General features: G+C 37.1%; 1 protein-coding gene across 1 annotated transcript in view; it reads right to left on the reverse strand.

The window, feature by feature from the left end:
• The window catches only part of LOC132262394 (autism susceptibility gene 2 protein homolog), a 120,933-nt gene that overhangs the window by 94,812 nt on the left and 12,364 nt on the right, over positions 1-13,757 (reverse strand). Inside the window, exons 3-5 of the mRNA XM_059761666.1 lie at positions 6,735-6,857; positions 6,599-6,634; positions 4,641-4,667 (exon numbers count right to left, since the gene is read on the reverse strand). Of these exons, the coding sequence (XP_059617649.1) occupies positions 4,641-4,667; positions 6,599-6,634; positions 6,735-6,857 (186 nt within the window). The remainder of the gene's footprint in view (positions 1-4,640; positions 4,668-6,598; positions 6,635-6,734; positions 6,858-13,757) is intronic.

The following is a 13,757-nucleotide window of genomic DNA, read 5'->3' on the forward strand; positions in this document are numbered from 1 at the left end:
TGTATTCAGGGGTGTTACAATTTCACGCCAGGAGCAATATCGCATGGATTACGGCAGGAACGCGTTTGAATTTTCAGGGAAATTTGGCGCGGAAAAATGCCACGGCATGAGTCAATGCTGTCTCTCTCTGAACAATACAGCAAAAACTCCTCCTCGCCAGCATCCCCAGCAAAAAACATCCCTACACGGTTAAATAATCTGCTCTCAAAGAGAATTTCTTGGGGAAATTTTAATGCCATCAGTAAGTTTATCTTTACAGGATGATTTCCAAAAATTTTATTGCAAGAACCTCTCAAAATATCTTCTTGATATGCTTTATCGTCCATAAAATATATTTTAAAGCTCCCCACTTTTCCCAGGTGTAGGAGAGAACGGGGCAAAATTGGAAATTGCGTTTCTTATCCTTATCTTATTTAAACGCTTTCTCTGTAATTTCTTATAAATTGTAGTCCAAAAATAACTGAAAAATTGCAGTCCAAATATGCCCCACAGTGGGACAATTTTGTAGTTTTGCATACCAAACTGCCCCGCTCTTCCCAATTTCACCCTTTCCAGAGTCATGACCAAAAAGAGAAGGAAGAAGAATGGCCGGGAAGCGAATAAAATTCATAATCTTATATGTAGAGGTGGCAATTCACCTGGAAAATATATATTGAATGATATGGCGGAAAAGATGTTGGGTAAATTCAATGAAAGAGTTCATGCAAGTGACTCTCTCTTCGCCACCCCCCAAACTCACTCGCTCTCTCATTTCATATAATCTCATATGCCAATTCTAATATATCATCTTCGGTTTTTTTTCTTCTTTTTCATTCCCATTTCTCCTTCAAATAACATTGTAGTAAAACGCACATTTCCATAGCAACAATATCCTCTGGATGTCGATTCTACCCTCTTATTTGTGGAACGTCTACACTGTGTCTAACACACATCCATGACGATTATGTACACATGGTCGATTTTCCACTGAAAACTGAAGGAGCACATAATCCACCTCAATATTCCCACCTTCGCCGCCCACCGAATTCATCCCACTCGACGGCACACAAATCCACATGCATGGAAAACAGCTCAGCCACGGCAAAATGACATCGTCCCAGGAGGAGATTTTCCCTGTCAAGCCAGAAGAATAAGGACTCTGGGACACACGGTTGGGCGACAGGAGAAGCGGAGAGAGAGAGAAAAAATCTATTTAGCCACAGTCAGCAGCCAAAATAACCACAGAAAAGACGTTCTCTCGTCTCTCAAACCCCTTTTTTTCGGAAAATTGCAGCACACACATCGCTTTTCACAGGCAGGATTTTCCACAATGGCACCACGTCTGGAGACAGTGCCGAGGAAAAGCCAGAGGGGGAAACTGTTCAGACCCATTCTTGCCACCACCACCCCAAAATAATCCACCCTCACTGGGAGGACTGAAAAAAAAGAGAAATCCCATGTATTCAATATCGTCTAAAAGTCAGTATTTTATCCAATATCACAGCAATTTCTCCCCTCCATTCAATATAATCGCGCGAACAGGGGAACAACAGAGCGCAAAATAAGACATTTTTGTCCTCAACAAAGGAGATTTATTGTGATTTTCAAGTGTTCGCAATTCGGCATATTCGCTTGGAATTTTAAAATTAAATCGAAACACTTTATGTGCAAGTTTGTAATAAACATTCTTAGGAAGAAGTAGAGGAATTGCAAGATAAATCCACTAAGCATCACTTCACCTACAACAAGACAGTCGTAATAGAGCCCAAATCCCCAGTCATTACACTCCTAATTAAGAGCTTTGGGAAACTTTTCCGACTTCATCCAATAAACTGAAGAAATTCATCCATGTTTTTTTCTTTGCATTTTCCACACGAATTCCGCTATTTAATTTAGCAATTAAATCAAACCCCAGGGAGAAAAAAAACACGAACGACAAAATTCACCCAGTGTGCTTCGTGATAGAATTTCACAATAAATTCCATCCAATGTGTGTGTTACTTGCTTCCCTTGAAAATCACCACCCGAAAAACCACCCCCACCCCCAGCTCCCAAAGGCAATTCATGAGAGTGGAAAATTTGTATTCTTGCACACTTTCCCATGCATTACCGTCTTCAATAAAATTCACACTGTGAGAGACGACAAAGTTGGCAAAAGTTTCGTGTGGTGCACCTGAAAAGCACCCCCCAAAAACCGTGGAGACACTCTTCCATGTAAAATGCTTTGCGCAAAAAATTTTAATCTTTCTTTTTCCCTAAAAACCCACCCCCGTCGCCAAACAACACACACACCCCCCATCAAATGCCAAAACCCAGCGCATCACGGGAACACCGCGCGCTCGCTTGCCACTTCAACCCAACATTATCCTTTTCACATGCTACAACACCCAATATAAAGTTAAACTATTTGCACTGCTCTGGGAGCTTTCTCTTCGCTAGCACAGAGCAAAAGCGATGCGGCGATGGTCGTGTGTTGAGATTCGAGGAATGGAGTGGAAAAGCTTCCGCCTGAGCTCTTGTTCACAATAGTGAAATACACTATTTTGACGCCGGATATTCAAATATGCTCACAACTGAGATGCTCTGCGGCACAACTCCTCCTCACCACACACATAGACACACACCTTATTTATCCACCCGAAAGCGTGAGAGAGCAGAGCTTCAGCTAAAACTTTCCCACACAGCATATTGTGAAACTTATGGCTAAAGCTCGCATGCAGGATGTTTGGAAAAAAAAGTGAGAAAATGAGATGGTGTAAGGATATGAAAAGAGGACATCGTGTGGGCCGACACACAATGCCTCCACCAAATGCATCGCTTAACTTTTCACTATGGGTTCAACCCTCCGCCGCCCATTCTTAAGTGACATTTGTACATCGGAACATTTACTCCAACTCTGCCCGTGACACTTTTCAATGCAAATACACACAACTTTTATTGCATCCCGTCTTTTGAGGAACTCCGCAATATTTGCAACTAGAAAAATATTGACAAAACTATTTGTCATTTCAGCCCTTTATCACTCGATTCATAAATCGCCGGGTGAATTGAAAACTGTGAAAAGTCAGAATCCCAAATTTTCCGGAGAGAAAGATGAAAATTTCACATTAAAATTTGCCGAATTTACCTCAAAACACCTTCTAATCGTTAAATAAATCGCTAATATTGCACTATAATAATTATTTTGGGAATTTCTCTGTTGATTTCATTCGTTATTGGTTGCAAATTTGACTGAAATATTGCAAATTAATAGAAAAACTAAAAATATCTATTTCCAAAATCGATTTTTAATAGTCTTTGAGTGCATTTTATTTCAACAAGTTTCAGAAATATCTAAAAATTCACCACTTGTGTTATTTGCAATTCTGGTTCACAAGTTTTAAAATATCATTCAAAATCTTAGAACATTTTAGGAAAAACTAAAATTAATATGATTATAGAAGAGACGTTTTAAGCGTTTGACTGCAATTTTGAACAACTGGCCGATAAACATACAAATTATCTGGACAAATTGAAACGCACGGAAAACTCTATCATTCTATAGTGAAGCATTGATTGGCAAAGAAACTTAATAATAGGACACTCTTCACTGTTATTAAATATTGTGGATATAAGAAGAACAGTTTGTACAATATTGAAAAAATAAAATAAACCTCTTATTGAAAACTTTAGACGAGAAAGTTTCGAGTAACTTCCAAGAATCCTCTTAGTTTTACAAAAAGAATATATCCCGGAAAACTATTATTTTTCAAAATAATATCAAGTTACGCAAAATCAATAAGACAGTGTTATATTTATCCATCACAGACTGTACGATATGTACATATGTAAATGGAAGTAGTTTGGCGCAAACTAAATGTGCGAGAACACATGTTTATTTGTGTTTAATTTCAACATCTCACCATCGCAACCGTGAAGCAAGTGACACACATGAGAGAAGATTTACTTTGTGATTGTCTCTCAACCCCTCCAGTTTTTTTTTTTTATTATTAACAACCTCTTCACTCTGAGCGACTCTTGTTCACCTCTCTTCCCCATATATGCAATTAAACAGTCAACGATGGCAGGAGTTAAATAAAGTAGAGACGTCTCGGGCACCATGTTAAATGGCAATTGAATGGAATTGCATATCTCTTTTCTCGGTCATAATAAAATTAATTACCTCTCAACATAATTATCTCAAATGGGAATCTTCCCGCATTTGCATGGGTAGAAAATAGAATTATACTCTACACTCTATACAGCGCCACACAGCACATTACACACGGAGAAACACATTCACTGGGTGGCAAAATGCGAACAGGCAATATTTGATATATATACTTTCAACACTCCCGAGCGCCTCTCGCCCAGAAATCTCAACATCGCAGCGGAAGAGTGATTTATACGAAACAATTTTGTAATGTGATTTGATATTTATGATATCAACTTCAAGTGGAAATTGTGGTGATTGATATCAATTTTCTTATTATTCACCATACGTGACTGCCACTCTGTCAATTATGTGTGTTGAGTGCCAAATTTGATAAGAACACACCATCGCACATCGATTAACAATGTGTTACAGTCGCATTCGCAGATATGGAAACATCATGCAAAAGTAAAGGTAGCCCGAAAACATGAAGAAAACTCGGCGGCATTGAAAAAAATGTATCACTCACCTTATCATCGTCTCCTTCGCTATCACACTGTTGAGAAAGAAGACACAGAAAAAACGTGTTTTAGTTATAATTCTTGTAAGCATTGCGACAAAAAAAAATTTTATACGACTTCGCAATAAAGAGTAAATAAATAGTACGAAGACAGACATTGTGAAACTGTTTATAGTCTTTGGAAAAACCCACTTAAAATGCCACAATATTTTGGTGGTTTCTAGAATGTGATGAATTAATATTATCTTACAGGGTTTGGAGAAATTCTCGAGCTTAAGAAGCAAGTGGAATCGCGACTTTAAACCATTAATTTTGTGATTATTTAATATTTTCCTCTTAACTTTGTGTGATTATTATTTAAATTTTGATTATTCCATATAAATTTCAATATTTTTTTTATTCTCCTACAAAATATTTAAATATTCAATTATTCTTTGACTTTCTTGAATATTTCCTGCATATTAAACAAAAAATTTAAATATTTGATAATTTTCTCCACATATTGCCGCCAGAGGGCAGCAGTTTAAACCTTAAAGACACGTAAAAGTTCTGATTGTATTTCCCAAATGCATATTTCGCCCTGTGGTTAACAATTAGATTTATTGAAATATTTTGCCGAAAATATTCTATTTCTGATTATTTTTATTCAAATTTTGAATATTTCATTTTCCATACAAAGTCAAAATTTATATTTGAATAATTTATTGAGTGATTTTCCAGGATTCAAGAACAGAAAGCTTTCTGACGCTGCATTGCTGGTATTTTTACGTCAGCCAACGTCTTGTTAACGTTCTCCAGACAAACATGTGCCACTATTCCATAATTACCGCGATGTGAGATGCGCCCTGAAAATCTGTTACAATCTCTTCACTCTCGTTGACGACAATATGACTGTTTTTTGTCTCAGAGTCCACGCTCTTGGATCCATTTCAGAACATTATTTCTTTATAGACTGTCATATGTTGGTATAAATAAAATAAATTCAAGATGGTTTTTTAGTGGTGTCATAAAATAAAATGGATAGTATAATATTGATGCTAGAGATGTTCCCTCGCTCAGCCTCACCATTTTCTCCGTTCTCTTTTCTCTTCTACACTATGGAGAAAAAAATGTGAAAAATTCCCTCCTTCGAATTTCTCGCGAACACCACACAATATCCATTAAAAAACAACATCATACGCGCTGTATGACTTCTCATCTGACACATTTTTTTTTCATGGATAACTTACAAATATATAGTCAAGTATTATACAAATATAAACCCCAAAAAATATATATACCAAGGAGAAAAAAATTAACATTTTCATTCAGCATCCGGAAAACTTTGAACTCTGTGGTCGCGTTTTATGTGAATTCTCTCCGCCTCTTTTCTGTGTTTTTTTTCCTCACACTCTTCATATACAACAGACTTTTTGAGGGTGTTGAAGAGGACGCAAAGTTTCTCAAAGGCAGGCAACTTTCCATAAAACTCCGCTCTAAATTGTAAAATGCTTGAAAAATCTTTCTTTTGCAAGAAATCATTTCAATTACAATATCTTTCCGGCAGCTTTTCCTTCTACAACTTCCGTGTTAAAATGAGCATGAAACATTCCTAACAGAATTATTCAAAGCACAAATTTAAAAAAGGAACACTGAAGCATTTTTCGTTAAATTGTCTTCATTGCGTTTATTTTTCTTATATATTCATATGAAATCCATCTTGAGGTGCACATTTTATGTGCATCTCTCTCTCTCTTTCGTGAGTCTCACAATAAAAACCACATCAATTTATTCATTTTCTCTGTGTGGCAACAGAAAGAAAAGAAGAAAAGATAAATAAACTGGCAACAGAACCTGTTTGTCGTGGCAATTTAGCAAAAATGTGTGATTCCAAAAAATTACAGCCATGTTTCACAATATCACATGAAGATTGGAGGTAATAAGAAAGAGCAAAGAGATAATAAAGTGGGGTGTAAATTGACACTTACGATATATCCTTTCCCGGAGCTACATCTACTACTTGCCTGCAAATTGAGGGAGAGAAGCCACAGTGAATTAATGTGTACAATTCAGTCAATATAAATTACTCAAAATGTAATTAAGCCAATAAATCAAACAACATACATCACTTAGTCGATCTCTTGAACTGTCCGCATCACGGGGAGCCACAGAGGACGTCGTCAATCTCTCAGAAGCTCGTCCACTGTCATCAGAAGTTCCCGGGTCTTGTGCTATTGTTAATGAATTCTGCAAAGAGACAAACAGAGACATGTTGGCGTAAAAACTGCAGAAAAATGAAAGAGACAATTTAATATTCTCTCCTCGGTTGACAATTCACTGCACACACAGTGAATTGCAAGGATATTTAATAAAAATTGCCATGATGAGCACAAAGAAGGGGAAAAATGTTTCTATATGTAAAGCTCATTCCTTCTCACATCAAATATTGTCGCACAAAGTAATATTATTTCATGGGAAAGAATATGAGATGGAAAAATGTGAAAAATGCAAGGGAAAAAGATACACTCAGAAAAAATTAAATGTTCTCGAATCTAGAAAGAAGTATTATTGCAATTAGTTGCCGAAAAAGGTCTTGAAATTAGCCTGAATTCACCTCAATTCGAATCCTTTTCGTCATATAAATGTTAAATACTGCTTCAAAAGACTTATTTCAATTCTATTCCATTCTTGAATTTAATTACGACTAGAATCAAGAATATTTCAGCTTAATATTCCACCTTATTTTTAACCTTAATAATGCCATTTCCATCATACTAATTATATTTTGAAATATCCTTCCAAAGCTAAGTCAATTTCTTACTCTTGAACCAAAATTAACTCAATTCTAGTCCAATTTTTCTCTCAATGTAGATATTTATAGTGCTGCAATGAGATGTATTTTCTTGGAAAATCCCGAGAAAATGTTGATTCCTCTGTACTTTGATGTTCTTCCAATTTTCCACTGTATTTAATTTATTTTATTGACTTCTCTCCGTTGCACTCTGCTGGAAGACATGCAATTTCTGAGCGAAAAACTTCATCTCCTGTCTTCCGGAAAAGTCATCCTTCAGTCATTGTGCGCAAGAAGAGCGAATTTTTAACTTTGCACACTGAGAAAACGTACAATCTTTTTTTCCCAGAAATTGGTAATTCATTACTTCACTTCTCTCAACAACTTCAACTGGGAATAGAGAATCTTTAATAAGCTGTTATGAACAACAAAGTGTAGCGTAGAAAATGTACAACTTTTTGCTCTCGCTCTCAAGAGCGACATCAAAAAGCTCTGGCAGAAAATGCAAAAGCGACATGTTTGTTTATGTTTTCCAATTTTCCAGACAAGAACATATAAATACTCATAAAGAGAATAGTTTGCAAGAGATGCCAAAAAATATTTTGCATTTCACCCAAATAAAAAAAAGCTCAATCTTATTTTGCATTTCTCACAAATCTCTGTTCAATTTTCCTCAGCGGAAAATTCCATTCGTCGAACGGCAACGAAGAAAATCCCTCATTTCAATAAATTTCTGATTGCTTTATTTTTATCAGACAGAGAGAGAGAGAGAGAGAAATTTATGTGATGAGTGTGTGTTGTGTATATTTTCCCAATGGCAATACTTTATGATTGCGTACCGAAATATTGCGATAATCTAATCAAGAAAATATCATCATTTTGTATTTTATGAGCCAAATTGTTGGATAAAAAAAAGGAAAACTGTTTCACATGATTTCCTTTCACCCCGAAAAAGCAGAATTATGTGATATTCATGTCAGAGGCACATTTTAATAATTTACCAGAAAATTACACACTGCAAACGGCCGAAGGAGTATCGCGGAGGTAAAGAAGTTGAGGTGGAAGAACAAAAAATATGTATAGGATGAGAAAACACGCGACTTGTGCTGAATATATATTTTAAACATGTAACTAAACATTATTTTCTCTCTTCATCCTCCAAATGCTTCCCCGTATCTGCCGCCTAAATGAAAACATGACTTCAAATATAACACACTTAATAATATAAATTAACTCAAATTACATAGAAAGCCATTTACATAATTTATTTATTAGCCATCACATTCTCTCATGTTGTATTTTAATGTTTCTCTACTTCATAGGAATTAACTTCTTCGTCTTTCTCACTCTCTCGCATTCTGTGTACAACATAATTTCACTTCTCCTCCTATTAAATTCATTTGCGCTTTTTATGCTACACACCGCTAAAAAGTGCCTCTTCGCACAACTTCAGTCCCATCTTATAAATGCAAAATTGCCCCTTTGAGCGCCACGTAATTGTCCCCGCCGACTCCGCGCCATCCCCAAACATGTCAAACGGCAACACTCCACATTAGACAGCGCGCACAACAGCCCAGAATCGACTTTATAATCGCTAATTGGTTCACAATAATCAATTACCGCCACCCAGAGTGAATTTGTTCATTATTCTTCGTGGTAGAAAAGAGCTTACGCAATTTACCAAATGGATCTATAAATATTTGCCTCCTTTTTGCACTGATACCGAAGGGAAAACCACCATAAATTGCAACTGAACACCATTTAAATTGTTTTCTCTCTCTCCCTCCTTCGCCATTCTCTCTCTCTCACTCTCTCTCTCCATTTGGCATCCCAGAATTCAGTGGAAGGTAGTCATACATATATGTACACATTGAGCTGCAGCAATAATAGAAGAGGAGGATAAAGATAGAGAGATATCTACCCTCAACCTTGCCATCCACATTGCTTTTTTGCACCTCCTTCCGTCTCCACTCTGGCTCCGTGTGGAACAAAAAGCCCCATTCATATTGACTCTAGACCAGATAGTGAATGTATGACCCCAGAGAAGAGTGCACGAGAGCATAGATTGAGCATAAAGATAACTCTGGGCACGTTAAGTTACGTACACTGTGATTTCTGTGGTCTGCAGAATCTCTGCACACCATTTCTGATCACTTCAGCTTCAGACAGTCACTGTGTTGAGCCTTGCATTCATCTCCTAACTTTGGATAACATTTCAAATCAACGACCTTCACAGTAACCTAAAAAAGCTCCTAATTCATTTCTAATTTGGCAATTATGCCAAAAAGTATCTTCTTTCGGTCATGTTTAATCCGTAGAAGTGATGTTGTTAGTGAATTGCACAAAATATAGACCAAAAACCATATTTCCCATCGTCACTGTCCGCGATTTTCCTTATCTATACAAACCACTCGCGTCATTAGCGGGTTCAACTCTGCTCACAACGCCGTGTGGCGGGATTCGAAGAAATAAGAGATAGGAGCAATTTTGAGGGAATTATTTGCTTATCTCCCCCACCGATTAAGAATCAATACAGAGATTTTTATCCATTGAGGCTAAAAGCTATTTGCTCACCAATTAATTAACTCCCCGAAAGTCAATTCACCCGTGAAAGCCGCAATAATTTAAAATCTCGCCATTTTTTTGCTTCGCATCACGCAGCGCTGAATATTCTGCCTTGTGTAATCTTTACTCTTTCTCTCTCTCTCTCCTTCAACTCTCTTGTGGGTGCACTTCTGTGGCCCCCCGAAAAATCAAAATATACACACAGAGAGCATCATGGAATATGCAGAGTAATTTCCACATAAATGTAACTCTATATTGTAATATATACAGCTTGGGGAGGCAATATAAACATTTCGCGCGAGCGCAACATACATTTATATACACAAAATTATTTTCGCGACAGTTGAACGAGCTAAACATTTATTTGAGAGAACACGCGATTCAATAAATCACTTGGGATTGAACATGTGTTGTCGTCGCGTTTGTTTTATTTATAGTTTTCTCCTTTTTTCACTCACTCTCCAAACCCCATTGCATTTATTGCCCTCATAGTGAGGACATTGAGGTAATATATTTTAAAAGGAATATATAATCTACACTCGCCACTTTGATTGGTGGCAACGACAACATAAACTTGCATCACCACCCAAAATTTTACGTTCAATTTCACTGAGCTCTTTTAACGGAAAATTAATTGTTTCAGCAGTGCTGAAAATATGCGCTTTTATGGCCCCTTTTTATTCTTTCAACGCTATATCACACATTATATCAATGCCAATATTGCATTTGACACACTGACTCACCGTCAAAATGATTATAAGATTTGAATAATCAAAATCATACCTCTTTTTTTTTATTCACAAAAGCTAACCGATATTTTTCACCATCATTCACTTCTCTTTTCAGCTCAAATACAAATTCAGCGCACTGAATTTATTGAGATGCGTTGTTAAACAGTTTGTCGGATGCTTCAAATTGAATTTTTCACCAGGAAAATACCAACGTCAGTCACATTGATTCACACACACCCCACATTTGCCACGAAATCCTCCCCTTTCCACCCCATCCCTCTCCCTTCCGCCTCTCATTCGACACGAGAGTGATCCAGCAACTTGAATTTTGCTGTGTATTTAAACTATGGCTGAACCGAAAATGCCTCTCCACACAAGACAAGCTTAAATTGTGTAAATCAAATGAGATTGATAATGTTTGGGGAAGGAAGAACATCCATTTCGGGCATGAGACAATGTGGTGTAATTGGAGATGGTTTATTGTTTTGTTTGACGAATGGCATGGAGGTGCACAATTGTGGGTGGGCGGCGATGCCAGCGATAGAGGAACGCCGTATCGCCGCCATTTACGAATGGCTCACAAATTCAGTGGGACGAGCAGTAATTCTATGTAATCTACTCATCCACCTTTCCCCAAACGCTCCGCCACCCCCTTTGCACCCCTTTGCACACCCCTATAGCTAAACACTTTTGTCATAAGTATACAATAATCCATAGCATTGTATTGAAGCCGCCAATTAGTCAATTAGCATCAATTGACGGTAATTATCCTTCTCGCTCATAATTTCCAAACCAAAATTCACTCTCTGTCTCACTCCTTCTCTCTCTCTCTCTCTCTCCCTCTCTTGCGGCATTCATGGAAAGCGCACGAGACAATGTCGAGAATTTATAAGAAGAAAATAGAGTTCTTGGTGGAAACACAAAATTATATGGTAAACGGAAGGGAAATTTGGAATAAAACCAGGGCGAGAATATGGATAAGTTGACGCCTTTTAGATCAAAATTGATTTTAGGAAGAAAAACAAAATTCTAATCACGAAAGAAACTATCGATTATTAATTATTATTGCATGTTTTTATCCTGTCTTTCTTTCTCGAATTACTTTCACTACTATTATTACGAAAGTTTACTTTTTCGCTAGAGAAAAGCGGGGCAGTTTGGTGTGCAAACAACTTATTATCGGCTTTCAATGCATTTTCCAAAAAGATGAAACATCGGAAGGAAATTCCATTCAGCCTCTTTTTCACGGTATTTTGGACAAAATGCCTCGCTGTGAGAAAATTTCGGACAATTTTAAAGCACATTATTCAGTTATTTTAGAGCGCAATCCCAAAAGAATGAAACAGACAGTCTTTAAGACTTAAGGAATTTCATTAGTTTCAATAATAAAACAGACATACTTTAGTAGAAATATTTGACAGAAAAACTCATCCTTTGTGCACTGAAAACAGTGCATAAAAAAATTCAAGGAAGCTTCGTTAAGCAATAACCAAAATCCAACATTCCAAAGTAAATACGAACATAATCCACCACTTTTATAGTGGCAAAGACTCTTTTCACAGCGACTAAATGAATAGTTTAAACACATCAATTCCAATTTGCTATTTGGCCACATTTCAAAATACTTAATCTTACGCGATTTAGCTGAGAATTGTCAACACAGCTCAACGCCACTCAAATATTTCACTCACGTGATACTGCGGATTTATTCTGTCTCATTATATCCACCCATTCTTGTCTTCAGCCAAATCCAATTTACACTCATCACCGCAAAGAAAATTGTCGATCTTCTCTTTCCTCGGCAGAAAACATTTCAAGAAATCACTTAAACTTTTCACCACACTCAATGTGTATCTCGTGAAGAATCTCTCTCTCTTTCTCTTTCTCGGTTCTTCTCATCGGAAAAGCTTCCAATGAATAGAAGAATTTCTCATTTGTATTCAGTGCGGGAGAGTCTTTTTCTTCCTTTCCTGCGCCCGCAAGGGCTCAAAATGCTGTTTTCTCCCGAGTAGATAAATTAATTTTCCAGCGATAATTTTTCAACTGCGAAATATGTCGGAATAATCGGAATTAATTCTCTCGAAAAGTCACCCATTTGCATATATTCCTCCCAACACACACACTCTATATGTAACTATGGATGAAGAGCTGAATCACAGGAGATAAAGCAATGCTGGAAAATTGGACAGAATTAGTGGGTTGAAAAAGTTTTCCTCACTCACAAAGCCACAAGAGTTGAATAGCAAGAGTGCGCGGGATAAAATAGCCAGCAAAACCACATGCATATTTGCAATTCTGCCAAAAGTGGATAAAGTCGAATTAGAAAGTTTGGCTGATTCTCCCTTTTTTTCCGTAATATTCAACCACCAGAACAGTTAATTCTCATCATCACTGGGCAAAATCCAAATGTAACTCCTTTCATTTTCCGCTGGACGCGAGCGAAGTGATTCCAAAAGTGACACAAAAGATTATCTCTCACAGTGCAAATTTCCATGAGACTCATTGAGAATTTATTAGGGCAACACGAGCGGTGCATAATTAGGAATTTACTCCACGTATACATATAAAGAGTGTACATCAGAATAATTTTATCCCTAATATAAATTCAAATTACTCACCCAGTACTATATATTGTTGTATTTTAATCACTTTCTCTCCCGTTTTTGCCCTCATTTCCCTCCACCCCCATCCAGTCGCCCAATTTCACCTTCCTTTTCACCCTCATTTGGAAAACTTATCTCTAAATCTCACGCTGAGCTTCACCACCCAAAGGAAATCTCCACAACGCCTAAACCTCTCCCAGTGTCTCCTGGCAAACATAATATAATTATAATAAAGTCTGAAAGCAAAATGATTCTACTTTGCCCACGTCGCGCTTCGCGCGCCCAGTCAGTTTTCCCGCTCGCTCTGTGTTGATTTAAAATATTACATAAGAAAACATTTGAAAATCTTTTAACTGTGAACCGTGAAATTACACAGCATTTTCAAAACAATTAAAACTTTCCACCCCCGCGACGCGTGTCTCACATTTGAGAGTATTACATCAGACTGAGAATCATC

Source organism: Phlebotomus argentipes, unplaced genomic scaffold (genome assembly GCF_947086385.1).
Source record: "Phlebotomus argentipes unplaced genomic scaffold, Phlebotomus argentipes genome assembly contig_15, whole genome shotgun sequence".
NCBI lineage: Eukaryota > Metazoa > Arthropoda > Insecta > Diptera > Psychodidae > Phlebotomus > Phlebotomus argentipes.